Here is a 24,530-nt window from a genome sequence, read left to right on the forward strand (position 1 = left end):
AGCGTTCCAGGGCCTTGATGCTGGGGGAGCCAACCCCGCAAAGATATCCGCCCCACACGGCTCCGTGGGCGAGGCTGGCAGCTGTAGCTCTGGCTTGGTTTGGGCATGCTCCCCAGAGGCCACGTCCTTCTCAAGGCTTTCTCCCATTAGTGCTTGCAAGGCTGGGCTGAGATGACGGAGGGGGGGCCCGGGAGATAAAGGGGCTCCCCTTAAACACCCTTCTGGTGATTAAAGCTCTGGCCAAGGGCCCATGGTGGCCAGGCAGATGCCCGGCCCTCTGAGCCCTGGAAAGGTTTCTGCCAGCGCCCTGGATGAGGCGGGTTCCTCAGGGGGTCTTGGCCCCATCTTGCCTCCAGCCTACAGGTCTCTAAGCTCCAGCCCTCCACCCACTGCACACCCAACATCCCCCCTGGGAGGCCGTGGGAATCTCAGATTTCCCGGGCCAAGATGGGACTCTGGCTTCCAGCCTCCCACCTGCTCCCACTGTTCCTCCCTGCGATCCCCAGTTCAGGAAATGGCACCCCTTCCCCTAGACCTCAGGCCAGAGCCTGGAGGCCTCTTCATTCACTCTATTCACCAGGTAAACCACCCACCAGTGAGGTGGTCAGATCCACTTCCAAGGTCAAGTCAAAACCGGGCCTCTGACACTACCCGGTCTCCTGCAGCTGCCCCACTTGCACCCCTACGGCGTTGTTCTGGAGGCATCCCCCGAAAAAAATGTCTTTAGATCAGGTCACTGCCAGGCATAACCCTGAATCAGCTCCTGGGTGCTGAGACAAACCTCGGCTCCTTTGTGTAGCCCTCAGACCCAGCACCACCCTGCTCTCCATCCGAATCTCCTGCCCCCACTGTCCGGTGACACTGCCTCTCCAATCTCAGAGCAACCCTCCCTGACATACGCCACACACGTGTGCACATGCAGACACATGGAAGATGCACCCACAGAGATTAGACGCACACACACATATCACACTACACACAGATTAAAAAAAGCACACACCCACAAACACCCCATACTACAAACATAGGCACCCAGACAGACACCCAGAGATAACAATGCATACACTCACCCTACATTACACACACAGACCCAGACACACACCCAGAAGCCCAGATATAAAGATGTACACACCCAGACATACGTTCTACCTCACATACACACACACACCCCTCACACACAGACGTACACTCAAACACACACACACAGCCGACGCAGACATACATCTCACACACAGACGTACACTCAAACACACACACACAGCCGACGCAGACATACATCTCACACACAGACGTACAAATACAAGGCAACAGACACACACCTCACACACACACATATATACACACAAGCTGATGCAGACACACACCTCACACACACACAGACAAGCCAATGCAGACACACACCTCACACACAGACACACATACACACACAGCCGATGCAGACATGCACCTCACAGCCAGACACAGGCGCCTCTTTTCATAATCATCACTTTCCCTGCTGCTCTCTGCCATGGACGCTGATTATTTGCCTCTTTGTCTCACTATATGTGACTCTTTTATTCTGTTTTGTTTACATGTTTACTGTCTGCTCCCCACCCCCCGCCCCGGACCGTCCATGCCAGAAGGCTTGTTTACTGCTATATCCCTAGCACCCAGCACCCAGCACAGAGCAGGCACTCAGTACGTATCAAAGGAAGAAAGGAATAATCCCTTTCCTATTATAGAAAGGGACTGTCACTTGCATGCTTTTATGTGTGTTAAAGTGTCCTGGAAGAACAAATAAGCAACTTGCAACAGCTGTGGACAGGGCTGGGCATTCAGAAGTTTAGGAGACTTACTGTTCATTTTACACTCATCTTTAACGTCTAAATGCTTAAAGATTACACGGATATTGTTTACAGAACGATGCATCTTTAAAAATCAGTACTTTAAAATGGCCTGTCCCAGCGATTCTCCAAAACTGGCCCAGCATCAGTCCCTCAGGAAGTGTTTCTAAAACTCTGGCAGGAGAATCCAGGTTAGGCTCCAAGATGGGTATTGTCAACACCTTCCCTAGGGTGCTGGGGCTGGGCGAGGGGGGCCTACATCAGCTGGTGAGAACCAGGGGGCCTGCACAGCCCCTTCCCAGACGTCCGGGAAGCTCAGGTCTCATCCCTGTTCCCCCATCTCTTGGTGGCCAGCCTGTCCGTCAAGGAAGAAAATTAAGCTTGTTTGGGGCTGAATGTCATTCCTGAAGCCACACTGGTGGCTCTGGGAACCAAGAGTGCAGGGGCTGTGGCTCACAAAGAGCTTTTTCTAGATTCTTCCCAGGAACAGAAGCTAAGCTGACTGGCCCATGATCACAAATGTGGTCCTCGTACCACCCCCCTTCTTTCAATAGAAAGTTTTGCGTTACATGTATAGTCCTGTCCAATGTCATAATCTCACGAAACTCCATTATGCTGAAGGACTTTTTTTAAAAAACCTGTAGCAAGATTCACAGGTTCCTTCAGATGGCTGTCTTCTCACATCCCCGATGCCGACACTCCAGGCTTCCAACACAGCTCTTTTCCTCTCAACGTCCCATTCCCTTCCCAATGGCAGGCTGTTTTTTTCCACTGCCCCATCCCATGACGACAAACATACTTTCTCCAAGTGTCTGACTGCAGCCAATCTTAGAGGAGATTAGAGGTTTATAAAACAAACAAACAAACAAAAAAGCAAAGGTGTTTCCAGCTGGTCATCTGCTATATTAAGCGCCCCCCACCCCAATGCTGCCCCATCATCCCTCCTATTTGTGGGGTGGGGGGAAGACAGGGAAGGAGATTGTCTCTGATCCTCTGTTTTCACCTGACATAACTGAAAACTTTTTCTATTACCTGTGCTATTGATGGCCACCTGTCCTACCTTCCCTTCAAGCCTTCCCAAGTGAGTCCCTATGGAATCATGCCGGTCCTCTGTGCAACTCTGCAGGGATTTGGTCTAATTTCTATGTCTTCTGAGGGTCCCACTTCTCTTACTGGTCCTCGGACAATCTCAGGTTGAGACAACATGGCATCTCACTCCCTGTGCTAGCTGATCTCTTTGTTTAATGTATTGAACAGCTGAATATTCCCTTTTAAGTGCACCTCCTGGAATACCCATAGCTGTTGCCAAAGCCACACGTTGCCATCCCTAAGTGACCCTTGACTCTGCCCAACTCGCTCCCATCAGTCCAAAAATGACTTACAAGTTAGAGATGACAAATATGTAGCATGCATATGGCCACTGCTGCCTCCCACATCCGTGGCAGACATTACTAATGGATTGCCCATTCCTACCCCACAATCCAGCCCATCAATAAATTTGATCAGTTGGACCTCTAAAGTACAGTCCAATCAATTATTACCCATCCTCTACCATTTTGCTCAGACAGCTGCAATAATCTTGAACCCGGTCTTCCAGCTTCTCCACCTGCCTCCCTTGCATCAATTCTCCACATACCACCTGGAGTGATCTTTTTAAAGCTTTAATCTTTTAAGAGCATAAACCAGACCCTAGGACTTCCCTACTGAAAATAGAATAGGACCCCAACTCCATCCCGTGGCTTATGAGCCCTGCAGGGAGCCGGCCTTGTTGACATCTACTCTCTGGGGTCTCTCCCTCTCCAGACTGGAATGTGAATTCCTTTATGGAGGAATTCCGGCTGCCCAGGTCATGGTGGGTCCCCAGCGCCTAGAACAAAGCCTGATTCAGAGTAGGTGCTCCAAACTGTTTACAGATTGAATGGACTCTCTTTTCTGATCCAGAGTGTGATTTAAGACTCCTTCTCAGCATAGTGCTCCAGGAAACTATCACTGAACTCTCAGCATTAGCATGCAAGGTACAACCAACTTTCAAATCCTGTTCTAACACTGGGCAGTTCTATCCATCTCCAATTATTTTAGAATGAGGCACTGTATAAAACATGCATTTTAGCTTCTTGGCCAGCTTACTTTTCTTTCATTATAGAAATTTTTTTAATCCTTTACTCCTTGTAGTGGAAAAGGCTTTGGGGAGGCTGAGCTTTGGGCCTGACAGGCCTAACAGGGTCCCTCAGCTTTGGGTATCTGGTGGCAGGAACCTTGGGGAATCTGTGAGAAACTTCATCCGTGTTTGGACCAGTGCATCAGTGAGGCTGTCACTGCAGAGAAAGATGCTCAGGAAAGTTAGGCCATGGCTGCTGCCCTTTACAACTGGCTGAGTTACCATGATGGATAGGAGCAGGTTCTAGAAAAACCTCAACTTCTGGCAAGCCCAGGAATCGCAGAACTGGAGGAACAATTGGGAAATAGAGGAGAAATATTTCAAAACTGGGAGCCCAGAGGAGAGTGGTTTCTGGGCTTACTGACTGGTTTCTCTGTTCAGGGACATCTTGGAGCAAAAGATGAAATTTCTTGGTGCTCCTGCCAGATTTCTTGGGGAATGGGGATGAGGGCAAGAGGAAAAGGGGACTGACAGAGACAAGGGTAATTAGTGCTATTAATTACATCTCAACGACAGCCTATGTTTCTGCCCCAGGATTAAAGAAAAATTCATTTGGAATGATTATTAAGGTCTTAAATGCAATGCTTCACAAATCAGGGCAGTGGAATGAAAATTCTTTCTCTGTAGGGACCAGGAGGCAGAGAGTAGAGAATTTTCTATCCAGGTTGCTGCAGCCCAGCTAGAAAAGCCAGGACTTGTAAGCCAGGGTGGAGGATGGCTCGCTTGTTATTGTTGCTGTTTTTTTTTTAAAGCTGTTTCAGGCAGGGACGTGTTCCAAATGTATAATCTAATGTGCTATAAAAATCACTAAATGTGATTATACTTTTATATCATATTAGAGAAAATGAATACTAATTCAATACCAAACACTAATTTGGTAGAACCACAAATTGCTGAGAGGCTACAAAAGATTTGCTGGGCTGAACTTTCCAGCCGGTGCCTGAGAGAGCGGGCAGTGGTGTTTTCAGGAGTTGGAGCACGGGGCTTGGTGAATCGGGTGGCCAGAGATGCCGGGGGTCTGCCATCCCCTCTGTGGCCAACAGATGCTGGGGTGGCTCCCCTGGGAACACGTGTCCTGTCACCTTAGAAGGGATATCCCAGTGCTCAAAAGAATTTTTCAAATCAAAAGGAATGCAAATGCACTCGAATGTTCTAACTAAGCATGTCATTCACAGCATTCGCAGAAGGAGGCCGCCTCTAAATCAGAGACAAGGCTGGGAACAGCCTGGCTTCTCAGAACAAGTGTGACCTAGGAAGTAATATTAACAGCCAATGTTGACTGAGCTTTTACTACAAGGTAGGCCATTTTCTAAACTCTTTTCTTACATTCACTCATTTAACCCTTGAGAAGACCCTATGAAGTAGGAACTATTTTTATACCATTTGGCAGATGAGAAAATGGAGGCTCAGAGAGGTGAAGTGACTCACCCAAGGTCACACAGCCAGAGAGGAAGACAGCTGGGATGCCAGGCCAGGCCGTTTTGCTCCTGAGCTGTTTCTTAATCACTTACCTCAACTGCTTCCCAGTCAGAACAAAAAACCAAACCCACTGCCTTTGAGTTGATTCCGACTCAAAGCAACCCCATAGGACAGAGCAGAACTGCCCCATAGGGTTTCCAAGGCTTTAAACCTTTACAGACGCAGACTGCCACATCTTTCTCCCACAGAGCGGCTGGTGGTTTCAAACCCTCGACCTTTTGGTTAGCAGCCGAGTGCTTTAACCAGTGTGTCAACAGGGCTCCTTTCTAGGTCGGAAATCGGGTCCATTTATCAGACAATTGCACTTCACTGGCATTACCTCATGCTAGCCTTGAGGCAACCTTTGGGGTAGATGTTATTATTCCCATTATACAGATGTGAAGCTGTGGGTCAATGCCACATACCACGTAGGAAGCAGCAGAGCCAGGACTCAAACTCAAGACTGACCAGCTCCAAACCAAGGCCTTATAACCACTGTACTACACAGCCTCCCAATTCCCAAAGCCAAGGCCATGATCCCAAAGAAAGGCGTCCCCTCCCCAAACTGCTGCTCAACATCCCCTCTCCCACCAGCCTCCCTGCATTTCATGAAGATTCTTCTCCACTGACGCAAGGATAGCTGGGGTCAGCTTCTGGGACAATTCTCCTCCCTGGAATCTCTCTTGCAGGACTCCCGACTCCCTGCTTACCCACCTTTCCATCTCGTGGGCTCAACGCCCCGTTTTATTATCAAGCATCACCCACATCATCCCATCACAGGCAGCACATCCAGAAATGCTGGGCCAGAATTACGATGCCTCGGCTCGTTTTCATAAATGATACTTTGCAATTTCCTTGTCGGGGGCACGGATAAATTATTCGTCAGCGTCAAGGTTACGATGATCAAAAAGGTGGCCCGGCTGGCCTTCCTTGAGACTGGGGATAAAAAGAAGGCTCTGATTACATCGCCGGCGCCAGGCAGAGGGGGAGCCCACGGCCCCAGCTTCTGCCTTGTGGCTGTGCGACAATCAGATACCAGAAAACGCACAGGCTCTGATTTGAAGGTCCTGCTTGAAAAGGGATCAGCGTGACAAGCGTCTTTGACTTTTACATCACTCAAAGGGGGCTTGACAGGATACAGGGCATTTAGCACTGTTTTCTTGTTCCCTTTGCTGTGAGCCCCCGTCCACCTGGCCGTACTAACCTTCTGCCCCCATCCCCCACACTCTCTTTACACAGGGACATGCTCTTCTTTTTTTAAAAGATGTTATCATGATAAAATATATATAACAAAATGTTGCCATTTTAGCCATTTAAATGTATAATTCAGTGCCATGCATTACATCACCATATTGTCCAACTATCAGCACTACTGCCAAAAGTTTTTCATCATGCCAAACAGAAACTCAGGACCTCTTAAGCAATTAACTCCCCATCCCCCCTGCCCCCAGCCACCGGTAACCACTAATAAACTTTTGTCTCTACTAACTTGCCTATTCTAGACATTTCATGTAAATGGGATCATACTATACATGTTTTTTTGTGTCTGGCTTCTTTCACATAAGCATAATGTTTTCAAGGTTCATCCATGTTGTAGCAAGTGCCAGTAAATACTACTCCACTGTATGTAAGGGACATGCTCTTTTAAAAGTAGAAACCAAGGTATCAGGTGGGGCCAGCTGGGGCCAGACCATCAGTGATACCTGAAGTTATTCTGTGTTTTTAATTATATTTTTGGAGTCTCTCAGTGGCGCAAATGGCTAAGTGTTTGACTACTAGCCAAAAGGTTGGTGGTTCAAACCAACCCAGAGGCACCTCAGAAGACAGGCCTGGTGATCTGCTTCCAAAAGGTCATAGCCTTAAAAACCTTATGGAGCAGCTCTACTCTGCACACGAGGTCACCATGAGTCAGAACTGACTCGACAGCAACTAACAACAATTCCATACTTGCTTATGGTCTGCCTCCCACGCTGGAATACAGTAGCCCCGGGGGTTACAAACGTCTGACTTACGCATACGAACCAACTCCCATAAAGCCTACTATATTAAAAATTCGAGGTATATACAATGGTTCCTAATAACAAACGGGTACTACTTTGCAACACACATCAAAACATTATTATTACTGTATTATTATGTTAAAGATGTGTTTAACATATCTGGAAGTGTTTTTATGCACACAAAGGTACACTACATACTATACACTAAGACAAACATTTGACTAACTGACTTTAGATATTAACCATACCTAACTGTTCCAACCTGCGTACAAACTTCACTTAAAGACAGACTTAGGAACGGAACTCCTTCATAATCCAGGGACTGCCTGTAGAAGCTCCATGAAGGCAGGCATTTGATCTGTCTTGGTCACCACTATATTCCCAGCACCTAGAACAGTGCCTGGTTCATAACATAATTGTTGAACAAACGAATGAATGAATGCCAGAAAGAATGAGTTTCACTTTCACATGTTGTGATTTTCCAGGAGAGTCGCCCAGCACCACCTCTGAGAAGCCAACGGCACCCTCCTATCTCAGCAGGAATGCCCCTGCACCTTGGGTTACTTCCTGAGATTCAGAGAAGAAAAAGCAGAGGAGGAGTGTTGGCACCAGTTCTAGCCACCCCTGTCCCTCCCCACCATTTCTTAAGGCTCCTGACCAGCAGACGCACACCACCTGGCTTGTCAATGTCCCCTCCCATTTACAACCCCAAGGCCACCCTGTCCCTTCCATCATTAGTTTTGTCTCCGAGAAGGTGCTGTGTTCACATTTCAGGGGGATGCAGCCAACAGCCTCTCGAGCCCCAGCCGGAGCTACGTGTCTCAATCCGTGAATGCCAGGTGGGGAGGCGGACATCTTCCTTCCTCCCCTACGCCCTCTCCAACAGAACCTCATCCTCAGCTGTCAGGGCATCATGCATTCTACCGCCTCTAACACACATATTTTTTTGGCCCTGACAGTAAATGTTTTTTGCTTTAACAGCAGAGTCAAGCCCACGAACAGACATTGCAAACAGGTGGCCCTCGGGTAGGCTATGCCCACAGACACGTTTAGTTTGGCCGGAACTGTGTGTGCATTTTTTTCCCCTTAAAAATGGATGATTTTGCATAAAAGTCCTGATTTTCAGCTTCTAGTGAGAAATTATAAAATCTGGCAGCAGCAAGCCGATGCGACACTCAACCAGAGCTGTAGGGCTGCTGTTCCTTCAAAGGGGCACACGCCCTCCAGTCTGTAGCGTCCGTTGAGGTCTCAGTGCCTGGTCACTTCATCCAGGTTCAGCCTCCAGGCCTGAGGTTTCGGCCCCTCTTTAAACCTCTGCTTCAGGGCATGCATGGCCTGTATCAAAATCAATGGCTCAACCCAGGCAAACCTCCTAAAAGGCACTCCTGGGCTACAGGCTGCCTCCACACACAGTAGATGCTCAATAAATATTCACTGACTGACTAAACAAATGGCAACAGAAAGTCCAGTCCTCACTAACCACTTGGAAGCAGCTGATGAGATGGCAAGACCCACCAGCCTTCAGCAACTTCTCTGCCAGCTAAGAGCTCGCCCTGCCCTCCTCCAGGAGGCCAATAACACCACAAGCACAGCCCAGGCCCCTCTCTGACTGGCTGTCAGCACTGAGAGCTGGTGACGGACACAATTCACCCCTTACACATACCCCGTGACAAACCCCAGTCCCAGCAAGATGATGCCAAGCCCTGACTTCCCCACGCAGCCTACCCTCCACGCATTCAGTAGGCGCCCAATTCTCGCTGCCCTCCCAAATCCGGAAGAAACTGTGAATTCTCCCTGTCAGTACTGTATATCACTTTGAGATATATACCATATTAGCAGAAAGAACTGAATTATATTGCATTCATGATGCAATTAAACACTTCACTAGGAATCAATGTAAAACTGATGAGGCCTGAAAGCAGTGCATATGGCTTAGAACATTATAAAACATTACCTTCACTCAAATCCTTTTCAGTAGCAATTTAAATCTTCTTACAGTTACTGCTGCCAATGGTAAACCATCTACTGATTCATAACAGTGCATGGTAACGAATGAATTTTTTTAAAAATTTATTCAACTACTAAATTACCCATGAAACCGGAATAGCTGACAGGAGTAATCTGAATTATTATTAGCTCTGCAAGTATTGTGCATTAGCCAATTTAAAACCACGTTTCTCAGGCAGGAACCAGTTAGTACAGCCAGAGTGTTAAATGACTGCAATAGTTCTTCATTTTACTGCTGCTTACATTTAAAGGTCAAGAGATAAAAATTACATATGACTCCAAACATAGGAAGGGTGTTTATCTTTTTCTATGAATCGGGTCAGTCATAAACTTTAAAAAACATTTGAGATGCAATTGTACAAACTCAAAGACCTTTGGAACATTTAGAAATCAGAAGGCTTGAGGGGGACAGGGGGCCTCTTCTGCCTCCCTCGCTGCAAAAAAAGAGGACACAGCCTCTCTTCCTCGTGGTTCAGAAAAATGCGCCCAGGAAGATACTTGCCCCTATTTTTTCTCCTTGACATCCACGGCTTACCCCTTTAGGCTCCCAAGCCTCTACCTGGTGTTCTGCAGGGATCTTGAAGCCACAGAAGGAGGAAGTCATAGAAGTAGGAAGTCCCCCCCACCCCCGTCACCACCAGAGGTCATTTGGTCCAGCCCTCTGCCTCCTGCCTGGGGCAGAAGACTGAAGCCTGAAGCTCCCATGCCCCTCTCCCTTCCCCTACTACCTCCCTGTCCATGTCCACTTGGCTGTTGGATTTTTTCCCCCTCCAAAAGCCCAAGGGAAAAACCAAAGCGAGAGAAATAAATAAAAGAGCCGCTTTCTTCAGGAGTCCGATTTTATCAATGCATGACTGAACAAGGACCATAAAACACCAGCCTCGTTTCTTTGCCCGGCTTTGGGGAGATGGGCACGTGGGTTCTGAGCTCTGCAGAAGGAGGAGCTAAGCAAGTTCAAAGGCATGATTCCTCTCTTTTTTTTTTTTAAATTTCCTTTTCTGGGGAAAGGCTATTTTTTTTTTTAACCACAAAGTTAATATATGCTCGCTATAAAAAATTCAAATGACAGTGAAGCGCACGAAGAAAGTTGGCAGATGCATCTCGCTGCTTTGCATTCAGCCATTTAGCAAATGTTGATTAAGCACCTACTGTGTGCCAGGGCCTTGGTGGTTCAGTGGTAGAAGTCTCATCATCCATGCGGAGACTGTGTTTGATTCCCGGCCAATGTACCTCACGCATGGCCACCACCGTCCATCTGTCAGCTGAGGCCTGTGTGTTGCTATGATGCTGAACAGGTTTCAGCAGAGCTTCCAGACTAAGATGGACTAAGAAAAAAGACCTGGTGATCTGCTTCTGAAATTCAGCTAATGAAAACTTTATGGATCACAACAATCCAGTCTGTAACTGAGCATGAGGATGGCACAGGACTGGGCAGTGCTTCGTTCAGTTGAGCATGAGTAGGAGCCAACTCAAGGGCAACTAAACAATAGCACATTCTAGGGCAATGGAGGATACAGCAGCGAGCAAAACCTCTGGAACACTCTGCAGCACATCCTTCTGGGCTTTCTTCTACATGTCAACAAACAGGTACATCCACAGGTAAGAGTTTTTCTCAAATATGGGATCACATTCTACTACTTGGTTTATTCACCCAACAAAGTGTCCTTGACCTCTTTCTTGACTCACTACAATTCCACTGTGTGTGCAGACCATGTATTTACCCAGACCCGAATGTGACTCTTTTGCTAATATAAACCTCCTTACAAATGAACATCATTCAAGCTACGGGTGAGCTATGCCCAGTCTTACCTCAGAGATGGATGCTTGAAGTGTCCTGGCATTCTAAAGACAAAGGAGGTTGGGAGTTGGGGTACTCTTATGAAATAATCCTTTCAACAGGCAAAGTATTTGTGTGTGTCTCCTCTTCCCTCAAATTCTCTCTTGGGCACAACCTGGTTTCTATGGATTGATGTGTCTTAAAGACATAAGCACACGCAAGCTTACAAGCAGCAGTGAGGACATGTGGTATTGTGGGCTAGTGCGTCTACCTCGGTGAGAACAGCAGCAACCATCCAATGTTCTCCGCACTGCCAGGGGGCCCCTTTTAAGTCAGTGGTTCTCAACTGGGGGCAATTTTGCCCCCCTCAGGGGAGATTTGGCAATGTCTGGAGACATTTTGGGTCACCAGAACTTGTCACCTAGTGGGCAGCCCCCCAAAACAAAGAATTATCTGGCCCAGAATGCCAATAGTGCCAAGGTTGAGAGATCCTGCTTTAATCCAAGTCTGGGAGGCCTAGGATGGTACAGCTGAGAGAATGGGTCTTGGATACAAACAGATCTGTGTTCAAGGCTCAGCTCAGCCACTTGCTAGCTGTGTGACCATTGACAAATGACTTAACCTCCCTGAGCCTTCAGTTTCCTCATCAGTAAACTGGAGATATTAACAGTACCTACTTCTCAGGGTTGTTGGAGGATTAAATGAGATAATTTGTGTTAACTATGCAATGCAGCATCACATTTTATTACTACTAGTAGTTAATAGTAGTAACAGTAGCAGTATTTTTAGGGAAGAGCGAAGGACCGGGCCCTGGGTGAAGAACCTCCCTGACAAGTGAGTCCCTGTGTTTTGGGGACCTGAGCCACACTGAGTTCTCATTCACCAGGCCCACTGGACACATCGCCTTCCTGGACACATCTACCTGGCCTTTTCTACCTTTGGCTGCAGTAGCTCAGGGGCCTGCTCTGGGCTGGCTCCCGTTCTCCCCCTCCTCTGCCAGGTGACCCCCACCACAGCCTTGCAGGCGCTCCTCTCTAGGCGGGCACCTCACCCATTTTCATCCTAGCCTCCTCTCCATGTGAGGGTCTGTTATCAAGCTGGTTATCACTGGTGACCTCATGATCTGGTCCCAACCTCACAGGAGCTGGATCCTGGGAGCTGAGACAGTGAGAGGGCACGGTTGGTGACTTCTGCTCAGAAGGTTCCACGGCTCCAGCCCCTCACTCCCAGCTCATGGGGAGCAGGGTGTGTGAGGGAAAAGGGGACCTCCCTGGGCGGAGAATGAGGAGGAGCCGCAGCCATAAATCACATGACGGAGGCACAGTGGAAGTCGGGGGGCGGGGGGCTGGGCGGGGGACAAAGTGGGGAGAGTCAATCAAGCGAACATAAATCTCAGCCTTTTTTGTGCTGCTCTGAGCTGCTGCCTTCCTGGGTGGGTGGAGCTGATGTTGTGATCCCCCTTCCTCCCCTAAACACGGCCAGGCTTGTGAATCATACAGATCTGGGTTCAAATTCCAGCTGTTACTAATTGTGAGCAGCACCTACTAAACTGTTATTATATCCTGGGCACTCTAAAAATAATTTTACACCCATCATCTCATCTAACTCACAAGTCAGCCCTCTGAGATCTGAGCTATTATTATCCCCATTTTGCAGAAGGGGAAACTGAGGCTCAGGGGGGCTGAAGCAACACAGAATTGTTAGTGGTGATGCTGGGATTCAAACCCAGGGGAGTCTGACTCCAGAGCCAAAACTCTATTGTGCTAGACTGCTTTGTGGTGCTGGACTTGTTACTGTCTCTGACTTTGCTTATTCTTCTGTAAAATGAGATAACAATAGAATCTACCCATGGCAAACATTACAGATTGACCATCCAAAAGCTATCCCAACCCCCTTTTCCCTTACTATTTTCTATCGCAGAGGCTGGAAAGCTGAAGGATCTGATTTCCCAGCCTCCCTTGCAGCTATAAGGGGCCATGGGATAGTATGGACAAGGAGATGAAAATCAAAGTCTCTGAGGAGGGCTTCCCTTTTCTAACTAAAAGGCAAAACCTTACTGGGAGAAAACCTTTGACTCTCTGCCCCTTTGGCCTTCCCTTCTCATTCCTGCCTGGCCTACAGACTTGAGACCTGGAGGAAGAACAGCCATCTCACAGCTATGAAGATGAAAGCCAACATTACAAGATGGCAGAATGGAATGACAAAAAATTGCCTACCTCGGAATTTTGTCATGTAACAAAAAATAAACCCATGAGTGTAAATCACCGTTGCTTGGATTTTCAGTTATATGCAGCTGAATGCATTTCTAGCAGAATCTGAACTTCAGCAGGTTGTCATGAAAGCCAACATGCCAAGATGGTGGAATGGAAGGGTTGCCTACCTATGAACTTCGTCATACGAGGAAAAGAAACTCATATGAGTTTAAGCCACTGTTAGTGGTTTTCAACTATTTGCAGCTGAATACATTCCTAACAGAAACAGAATCTCAGAGGACACTGGGGCCATTGGCTGGATCCCACAAGGGCAGAGGGTTTGAACAGAGTAAAGAAAGCCCATGTGTTAACACACAAAAGCTAAGCAATGCCTGGACAAACATTGCATGAGATCACAAATCGTGCACAGGCCCTTCTACACTTATGCCCTGATAACCTGAGGGAAAATGGCTGAGGTGGCCAAAAAGATAAATGTTTTATGGCTCAGAAGACCTCTCCAGAGAGCTGGAAGTCAAACTTGAGGTCAGGAGATGAGAGTAAAGAAGATGGTGGCCAGGGCCCTCCCCCAGCATCATCCTTTCCTACAATCCCAACATAAGACTCTGCTCTATTATCCCAGGGACAAGGAGGTAGGATTGGCAAAGCCATCTTCCACAGTGAAAACGTACAATTAGAGAACACTGTGCCCAGTTCACCCGCAGCCCAACTCAGTGACGAGAGAAAGACCTGCTTCCACAGTTCATGTTTCCCCCATAACTGGGTGATCTGGATAAAGATCTTTGCATGGAACCAGAAATTTCACCCTCAACTGCTGCCTTCAACATCCCCACCCTCGGAAAAAGGGTTGGAGCAGTTCAATTCATGCATGGTGGTGGTCATAGAAAGTTAAGAGTATTTCTTCCTTCACTCTTCACGCATTCATTCATTCATCTTTTAGGCACTCAGAAATTTCAAGTTGGATGCTGGGACTCCAGTGATGGACAGGATGGAGACGTGACTCCCAGATGGTCTCAGTGAAGCACAGAAGCAGGATGTGCACATGTGTGCACTAAACTTCTGTAGAGGCGCATGCAGGACCTCCTCCCTGATACAGGGGTATGCGGTCAGGGAAGGCTTTCTGGAAGAGATGACATTTGAGTTTGGAATTAACCAGCTGAAGAGTTGGGAAAGGGCATTGCAGGTAGATGGAACAGCCTGGGCAAAGACTCAGTGGGGACAAAACAGAAGCTCAGAAAAACAGAAGAAGCAAGGTTTACTGACGGCTCAAGAAGCACCAGGGTGAGCATCTGGGAGTCCTACAATGCTAAGAAGGGAGCAAATGAGGTTCAGTTAAGCCTTTCAAGACGCCCAGTGGGAAATCAGTAAGTCAGTATTCATCAAGCATTTATTAAGAATTTTCTGTGTCTCAAACACCATTCTGAGTATAATGGAGAGGGGAGATAGAGACATTTAGGGCCCAGCCCTGGCCTTCAGGCACCTCCTGCCCTAACAAGGCTCATACGGCAATATAGACAGTGGGCAGCGGTGGGTTCCTATGAGTCATGTAGGCCTGAGAGATTCAACAGTTTGGAGAGTTCAGGCTGGTCAGGGAAGTCTTCTCAGAGGCAGCAGCCATATCAGAGCTGAGCCTCCAATGCCAAGTTGATGTGGACAGACTCCATCAAGGATGCCGAGCTGGAGCCAAGGAAAAGCAAAGTGACTTTGGGCAGCCATTAGTCAGTCCCCAGCCTGATGAAGTGAAACACCCAAGAGGGGAGTCACAAAAATACTGACAGAGAGGGAAACTGAGTCCCATGAGCATCTGAGAAAGAATCTGTGTGCACATACCCCCACCAAGTGCCCTGTGCCAAGCATGCCAGGAAGGCAGTGGTGGGCAGCTGCTTAGCACGCACACGCACACCAATGGAGAAGGCTTCAGGAGCCGAGGCCTTCTGAGAAGAAGTGGGCTCCAACTTGGAAAAGAGGTATTATCTCTTTAAGTGAGCACAACACTGCATCATCCTTTCTCTTCCTATTTTGAGTTTTATTAGCAAAGCAGTACAATGTTTATACTAGTGGGTATTACATTTGCCAGAACAATTACAGTATGACAAATGGTACATCAATGTAATCCATCAACCTCGCCAAGACAGGAATCCTTTACTCGGGACTGCCATTAATTCTGCACTCCCGTCTCTGGGGTCCCGGGCCTGCGTCACCATGACAACACAGACGACGCCTGGTGCGAATGCCAGGGCTCCATGAAAGATGGGCACCTCTTCGGTGCGCTGGAATTTAACCTCCGACACCGCATATTCATCTACTCGAAGAAAGAAATTAGACTTTGGGGCTGGAAATACACAAGGCACTTGGGGGGAAAGGGGGACTCTTTTTCTTCTTCATCAGGGTGCAGCCTCTTGAAAGCAGGGAGGGATACGCACCAGTCGGCCATGGGGGTCTACCTGACTCTGGTTGCTGGAGACCAGCAGGGCTGTCAAAGTCTCAGTAGCAATGGCAGCTTTTAAAGAAAAGGGTACAGGGACTCAGGACCAAGGGACAAGGACATTGAGCATTTGGAGAGAAGGGAGAAGGGGAAAAGTCATTTTCTGATCTATACAGAAAGCCTCTGAGATGCTGAAAAAGCAAACACCTATCTAGGCACACAGAGAAATAGTGATTTGATACACAAACTGCCAAGGTCCGTTCTAACTGGGCAACTCCAGCCGCAAACAACTGATACGTGATTCTTGCCCATGACCTCAGTCTACCCCCAGGCAGCAGCCGAACCCCAGCTGGGGGCTGCAGAGCTCTCAGACGAAGTGCAGTCATCAGCTGCAAATTCACCAGGAGTTCCAGCGCTCCTCATTTCATCCCAACCGGCAAATTACCAACCGGCAGCAGCTTTATAAAATATGAAACGGCTGCTGTCAGTTTTTCCATCAGTTCTATGTATTTTGCTATTAACAAAAGGAACTGATAACCACTTCTCATAAGGAAAAACAAGAGTAAAATTAAAGGCCCCTAATGGAGACAATCTCCAAAGTGCAACAACACAAGCCCATTTTTTCTTTCTTTCTTTCTTTTTTCCTTCCATTCCCTGACAAATCAATCTGGCCACGGTCCAAGGATACAGGCAGACAGACGGAGCTACCTCACCTGTTTTATTAAGCCATTACCAGAATCATTTTATTCCCATTTATAATGTTCAATACATGGTCTGAAGACTTTTCTAATATAGTAATTAGATGGAACACTAGATAGATGGATTAAATTGGGACGACGTTTTATGCCATTGCACACTGCTTTGCAATATTCTGCCTTGCTTCTGAGATACCAAAATGTGACAGCATGTGTGTAGAAATGTATTCCTTTTATTTACGGTGGGAGGGCTGTCCTTTGCATGTGGTTCCTCTCAGAATGATCCTTCCTATTTGGAAATCTGATGGAAATTTATGAATCCATGATAGAGCTCGCCAGGAAATCCATCCTACATTCTGCCTGCCTGCCCCAAAGCAGGGACAGCCTGAAAATTCCAAAGGCTTTCCTAAGGTTTGTCCATCACCACCAACCATCATCATTGATAACTCACCACAGCCAACACTTACTGGGTGTTTGTTAGGTGCCAGGCATGGAGCTGAGACCTTGACCATGCAACCTGGGAGTTCAAGGGCATAGGTTTTCAAATTGTAGAACGGGTTCAAATCCCGGGTCTGTGTGATCCGGGGAAAGTCGCTTCATCTCTCTGAGCCTGTTTCCCCTACCTGTAACACGAGGATAATACTGGTATCTCACATGGCTGTTCTTATGTGCTTAGATACTAGATGATACTTAATGTGGGACTAGACAAAAATAAGTGCTCAATAAATGTTAGCCATTTTTATTATCACCTGGTTTACCCCAGGGAGATGGCATCATCCACCCTCACTTTACAGATAGGGAAACTGAGGCTTGCAGAAGGAAAATACCCAGTGTTATGGGTTGAACTGTGTCCCCCAAAAGATACGTTGAAGTCCTAACCCACGGCACCCTACAAGGTATGTACTAATATCTCCATTTTACAAATGAAGAAATGAGGGCTCAGAGAGGTAAAGTGATTTACCCAAGGTTGCACAGCTACTTCAGGGCAGAGTTGGGAGTCAAAGCCTGATCTGCTTCATTTCACCACCACGTTTCCTGGGAGAAGGGCAGGGGATAGGGCGGGGAGACTGTTCTCTCATAAATCTTTTCCTATCTGAAATGACCTTGGGAGGCCCAGCCCTGTGGAGGGAAGGGACACAATGTACAGAACAATCCCTCTGTTCAGCCATTCTGTATAATAGATTTTCTCATATCAGGTTTTCTTTGCCATGATACAAAAACCTCCAAATGAAGGGGAACCAATTGGCTGGGTCCGAGATGAGTCTGGGAAATGGATCAAATGAAGCCAGAAACTCCCACTGCCTTAGAAGAACACCCTCTGAAGACCTGAAGGTTTTATCCCATTGCAATGCTGGAAACAAAAAAGTCTCAGTAACTATAACCTCAACAACAATGACCATTATTTCTGAACATAAGCCCATTTCTTGAACCAGGCTGGACAGCTGAGGACCCTTTCCTGGGCAATTGGGGCTCCCAGGGAGGGGAATTTCACAATCGCTCAGAGACTCACTACACAGACTGGTCCTTCTAGAGTCTGACCTTGATGTTTCTTGCTGCAGCCAGACCTCACTTTCATCAGATAAGTATCTGTGGTGATTACAATCCTACTTTACCCAGGCCACCATATAGACCTTCGACTGTCAGTGGCAGGAGAGACCAACATGACTTTTCAGATGAGCAAACTGAGGCCCAGAGATGGAAAATGACTTGCCAGAGTCAAGGAGCCAACTGGCCATTATACTTTTCCCTCAACACAAGCGTCTATTTCTCGAGCTTACTGACCTCCTCACTAGAGAGGACCCAGGTATCTCAAACTCAGCTGGACCCAAACCGACTTCATCAACTGCTCCCAAGCCTGGGATGGGAGGACAGTCTTGCATCTCAAGAAGGGCTCCACTGACAGGAGGTGGTGAGAGCCCAGGCTCTGCTCATGGGCCGGGAGACCCTGGGCTAGCACCCAACCTCTCGGAGCCTCAGTTTCCTTGCATGTTTCCAAGTCAGGCATTACCATGACACCCATAGCATAGGGCAGTTTGGCACAGATGGAAGGGGCTAATGTGAATAAAGGCAAAGTTCTGTGCCTGGCACACAGTTAAGTGCCCAGTAACTGATTTGTGGCAGCTGCCTTACTAAGCGCTCTCCTGCTCCCCGAATTCTATCCATTTCCCTCCCACAAAGCAGACTTGAACAGTTCAGGCCAGCAGGAACTCTGCTGGTTGGATTCGGTCTTGGGTTGAGTTCCCTAGAAGCATAACCTGAGACGGAGATTTTTGTGCCCCTGATTTATCGAGGGGGTGGCCCCCAAGAGGAACCTGGCAAGAGTGAAGGAGGCAGGCTGGGCTGACATGGGCCTCAGCCTGATCCCACAGGGCACTCAGCAGCGGGAATGGTACAGGAGGGTCTGGCCTTGAGGGGGGCAGGCTTTTATTTCTGAGTCAGGCAGTGGTTGTGGGCTGCCACCAGGGTGGGGTGGACGTAACTTCTCAGGATCCTGGCCAGGCAGCTCCTGGAGGCTGGGACTTCCCTGGAGAAGGGGCAGCAGTGAGCTGTTAGCCAACTCACAGCAGCAGGGGGAGGGGTGCATCTTCTAGTAAAGGGCTCTGCAAGGGCCACCAACAGCGTCCCCAGAAACTCTATGGCCCCCTAGAATTCAACCAAGTAGGGTGGCAGGGATGGGGGGAACCTTGACTAATTCAAAGCCAAATAAATGGTAGTGATTTGTCTCCTCTGAGGGAGAATCTGGGCGTGCTAGGAGGAAATTGAGGCTCAAAAAAGTTGAGCAGCCTAGTCAAGGTCATACAGCATTTCACTCCGTTTGCCACTAAGCCAGGATCCCCTGTAATAGTGATGGGCTGACAGGCACCTCTCTGCTGTTCCCCCCCCCACAAACACACACAGCCCTACCCCACCCTGCCCCCACGAAGCTGCACCTCGTCTTGCTGGCTTCCCAGCGCCTGGGTGCTGGATGGGAACAGTGACACCTTGTCAAACAGGCTTTTGATAAATGCAAATCTCTCTTAATTTGAATTTAATTATCAATGAAGTGAGTGCCTCCCAGATCGCTTCTCCCCGTCAGAAACTGGCAGCTACATCTGTGCACGGAGCGAGGCTGGCATCTGCTGGTCCCTGTGCTGAGCCCCTCCTGTTGGGCAGGTCTGGAAGTGGCCGCTGCTGGCGGGGGGAGGGGGGCACAGGAGAGGGAAGGATGCAGGGGCCCTGACAGCTGGAGCCTCCCCTACCCTAGATTTCTACAGCCCAGGCCAGAGACCTCCACATAGCTGAGCCACGCTGCCCTTTTCCAGATGCCCAGAGAGGTTAAGATATTTGCCAAAGGCACCACAGCAGGGCCGGAGCCAGCTGACCTCACTATTACGGCCACAGTCTGTTCCGCTGTCCTGTGGCCACCGTGGCTCCCATCTCACTCAGGGTAAACGCTAAAGTCCTCACCAGGGTGCTATGCACACTAGATGCCTTGCTTTTCCTTCAAATCTACCAGGCACGCGCCGACCTTGGAACTTTTTTTTTTAATTGTAGTAAAATACACACAACATACAATTTATCGTTTTAACCATTTTAAAGTGTTCACAAACAGATGAATGGATAAGCAAAATGTGGTATATCCATACAATGAAATATACGGCCATAAAAAGGAATGAAGCACTGACAGATGCTTTAACAGAGATGAACACTGGAAACATTATGCTGAGTGAAAGAAGCCAGACACAAAAGACCACATATTCTATGATTCCATTTACATGAAATGCCCAGAACAGGCAAATCCACAGAGACGAAAGGAGATAGGTGGTTGCCAGGAGCTGGGGGAATGGGAGTGATTGCTTAATGGGTATGGGTTCTCCTTTGGGGGTGATGAGAATGTTTTGGAACTGGATAGAGGTGGTGGTTGCACAACACTGCAAGTGTACCAAATGCTGCCACTGAACTGTACACTTTAAAGTGGTTAATTTTGTGTTATGGGAATTTCACTTCAATTAAAAAAAAAAAAAAAAAGAAGTCACCTCTGGAGCCAGCCTGCATGGGTTCAAATGCCAGCGCTCATGTTTGTTAGCTATGTGAGCTTCACCCTCTGAGCCTCAGTTTCCTCATCTGTAAAATGGGGGCGAAATAGCACTACCCTCTAGGGATTAACTGAGCTAATGCATGGGGCCCTGGTGGCACTGTGGTGAAGTGCTACAGCTGCTAACCAAAAGTTCGGCAGTTCGAATCCACCAGCCGCTCCTTGGAAACCCTAGGGACGGTTCTACTCTGTCCTATAGGGTCACTACGAGTTTAAATCGACTGGACAGCAACAGTTTTTTTTTTTTTTAAATGCATGGAAAGTACACCCCAGACCCAACTCCTAGCATCACTCCGGGGTTGCTGCACTTTCTCAGCATATATATCCGTTCCTTCAGGCCTGGGTCAGCCCACACCTGGCCAGGACTTCAAGTTGTTGCACCCAAGATGGAGATGGAACATTTCCTGCCTATTAAATTAAAGGAGCTGTCTGTCTAGGAAGAAACAAAAGCTGTAAATATCACAGCCGGCGCAAAACCTTCCTGGGCTTCTGTTGCAACTTCCCTTCTTTAATAATCATGGTTTAAAAGAAGAGCCCTGGGGTGGGGTTGGGGGGAGATTGGTCCCCACTCCCTTTAAAGTTGCTTGCACGCACTGACTCGTGTCCCTGTATCAAATCTCCGCAGCCGCAAGGAACCAGCCAGTGGCTGTTTGCTCTCTGGACGTTATTTATTGCTCGTGTAAATTGGCAGGCTCTCCCCGGGTGAATAACTTTTTCCCTGACTTGTTTCTTTCCAGAAGATCCCAGACTGGGGGGCCAGCCTCACAGACGCCAACAGAACAATCTTCTTTCAACAGCATTAATTATCTGTATGGCTTTCCATAACAACAAAAGAAAAAATCTTGACCCCACTGCTTGCCAATATTTAAGGCACTCAGGGAGGGAAATCCTTTTATCCTTGCATCTCCTAGAGCAGTTCGGTTTGATGAAAACTCCCTTCCCCCAGCCCCCCTCCCTTTTTATATTCTGAACTTTCCAGCCTGATTAATTCTCCCCATCATAGTAAAGGGCTGTATACTCTTGAGTGTTGACTTGATTTTCTTCTATGAAAACATCCTCGCAAGAAATTAAAACAGCTTAGCCCATCCTTGCTCCAGAAGTCACTTGTAAAGGGTCTTATTCTACAATAATGGAAGGGGGGTGGGGAAGAATTAAAAGATTTGTAGGGGAGGGTGTGGGTGGAGGGGAGAGAATGTGGAAAATGGAATATGAGTTGAGAAGATTTCTTTATTTTAAATTAAAGTTAAGGATTAAAGGCATCAGGCTTTCAAGAGTTACCGTGAAAGGCTTTTTAGCAGTCCCAACTGGACAGGCTGTAATCGTCTTTTTAAATGGCTATATTTAGACCACAGAGCACTCTAGGCAGCCAAACCAGGCTTCCAACAGGACTTTGTGGGGGACAGAGGATGGTGCTTTGATATCAGCTGCGGAAACAGGATTTAGCCACCTAGGAGTGATTTGTTTTTGAGGAACCTGTAGTGCCTGGAAGAGCATGCATGTTTTAAGAATTGGTGGAAGGAGTTCAGCCATGGTTACACCAGGAGTTTGCAAACGCAAGACCTCACACAAACGCCCCTCTGTTTAAGGAGGGTTAGATTCACACCTACACAACGCCTCCCATGAAAGCATCTGTGGGTTCTAATTCATACAGTCGTTTTACAACTCAAAGAATTCTCTTAAAACCCTGCCTCTCCTAACAGATCAATTAGCAGATAAAGTAAAGCAAGGCAGTGTTTATAGGACAGAGTCCCTGGGTGGTGCAAATAGTTAACACAGCTTGGCTGCTAACTGAAAGGCTAGTAGTTTGAGTTCACCAAGAGATGAACATCAGGGTTGTATCCTTTCACCACACTTATGCAGTCTGTATGCTGAGCAAATAATCTGAGAAGCTGGTCTATATGAAGAAGAATGCAACATCAGGCTTGGAGGAAGACTCATTAACAAGCTGTGATATGCCGATGACAGAACGTTGCTAGCTGAAAGTGAAGAAGACTTCAAGCACTTACTGATGAAGATCAAAGACTACAGCCTTCAGTATGGATTACACCTCAACATAAAGAAAACAAAAATCCTCACAACTGGACCAATAAGCAACATCATGGTGAACGGAGAAAAGATTGAAGTTGTCAGGGATTTCATTTTACCTGGATCCACAATCAACACCCATGGAAGCAGCAGTCAAGAAATCAAAAGGTGCATTGCACTGGGCAAATCTGCTGCAAAAGACCTCTTTAAATGGTTAAAAAGCAAAGATGTCACTCTGAAAACTAAGGTGCGCCTGACTCAAAAGTGGTGTTTTCAATCTCCTCATATGCATGCGAAAGCCGGACAATGAATGAGGAAGCCCGAAGAAATGACGCCTTTGAATTGTGGTGTTGGCGAAGAATATTGAATATACCATGGACTGCCAAAAGAACGAACAAATCTGTCTTGGAAGAAGTACAACCAGAATGCTCTTTAGAAGCCAGGATGGTGAGAGTTCGTCTCACATACTTTGGACATGTTATCAGGAGAGATTAGTCCCTGGAGAAGGACATCATACTTGGTAATGTAGAGGGGAATCCAAGAAGAGGAAGACCCTCAATGAGATGGACTGACACAGTGGCTGCAACAACGGGCTCAAGCATAACAACTGTGAGGATGGCACAGGACTGGGCAGGGTTTCGTTCTCTTGTACCTACAGTTGCTATGAGCTGGAACTGACTCAACGGCCCTTAACAACAACAACAAGAGGTGTCTCAGAAGAAAGGCCTGGCAAACTACTTCTGAAAAATCAGCCTTTGAAAACTCTGTGAAGCACAGTTTTACTCTGACACTCAGAGGTTGTCATGAGTTGGAATCAACTCGATGGCAACTGGTTTTTAACTGGTTTACAGGATATATGTTTATTTAATTCTCTGTCTCCCCGTTTAAGCTCCCTGATCACGTTTAATGAAATCTAAAATTTGACCAAGTGCACCACTACCCTGGTTGACGACTACTGGGCAATTTATCACGTTATCTGTGCAACGGCTGGCTCCCAAAAACCAAAAAATCAAACTCGTTGCCATCCGGTTGATTCTGACTCACAGCGACCCTCCAGAACAGAGTAGAACTGCCCCACAGGGTTTCCAAGGAGTGGCTGGTGGATCTGAACTGCCAACCTTTTGGTTAGCTGCTGAGTTCTTAACCACTGTGCCACCAGGGCTCCAAGACTGGCTCCATTACACATTAAATCAATATGATAAAAGAACAAATCGTTCCCCAACCCCCACAGAATAAATAAATCACTAGTGTTGATGCAGCCCCAGGTGAAACCCTTGAAAGTCTGGTGGGCAATGGGGAATGTGGGCATGGGAATTTGTGGAAACGAGGGTACTTTGGGCCTCTGAGACAGCAGGACCCCCTCGGCTGCTTTCAGTGGGGCTTGGTTTTTGTTCATTAATGGAGGCAGGAGTAAGTGTTCTAAAATCAAAAGTGACAATGACTCGACTTGCAAAGCAACATAATCCTCTCCTAGGAAGCAAAAACACGTTTCCCACATTTATCTCAAATTGCAAATCAAACCAGACCTCGACATATTTTCTCTGAGCTAATCTCCAGCAGCCAGGTAACTTTAAAGAGGTTTAAATCAGACCAGATTTTTTGTGGTCACTCCCTTCCTTACTCACCAGGACTCCGGAAAGAAGGTGTCAAAGGAGATCAAGACAGAGGGACACCCTTTGTCACCCTGAGAAGTGCTGGGGTGGGGCAGGGGCTAGATTTACCTTCAGCTGTAAGAGTCTACCAAGCTTCCCCACAGTCTTTTCAACATCCGAACTTCTGAACGTGGGGCCTGGAGAAAAACAAGGATAAGATTCCCGGGGGATTTTGATGTCTGATGTCCACTGTAGATACCAAACCATGGACATCTGTGGTTTTGA

General features: G+C 47.5%; 1 protein-coding gene across 1 annotated transcript in view; it reads right to left on the bottom strand.

Moving 5' to 3' along the window:
• Positions 1-1,509, bottom strand: part of CUX2 (cut like homeobox 2) — a 163,068-nt gene extending 161,559 nt beyond the window's left edge. The window contains exon 1 of the mRNA XM_023733662.1: positions 1,453-1,509. Within this exon, the coding sequence (XP_023589430.1) occupies positions 1,453-1,509 (57 nt within the window). The remainder of the gene's footprint in view (positions 1-1,452) is intronic.
• Between the last annotated feature and the right edge of the window lie 23,021 nt (positions 1,510-24,530).

Source organism: Trichechus manatus, unplaced genomic scaffold (genome assembly GCF_000243295.1).
Source record: "Trichechus manatus latirostris isolate Lorelei unplaced genomic scaffold, TriManLat1.0 scaffold00061, whole genome shotgun sequence".
NCBI lineage: Eukaryota > Metazoa > Chordata > Mammalia > Sirenia > Trichechidae > Trichechus > Trichechus manatus.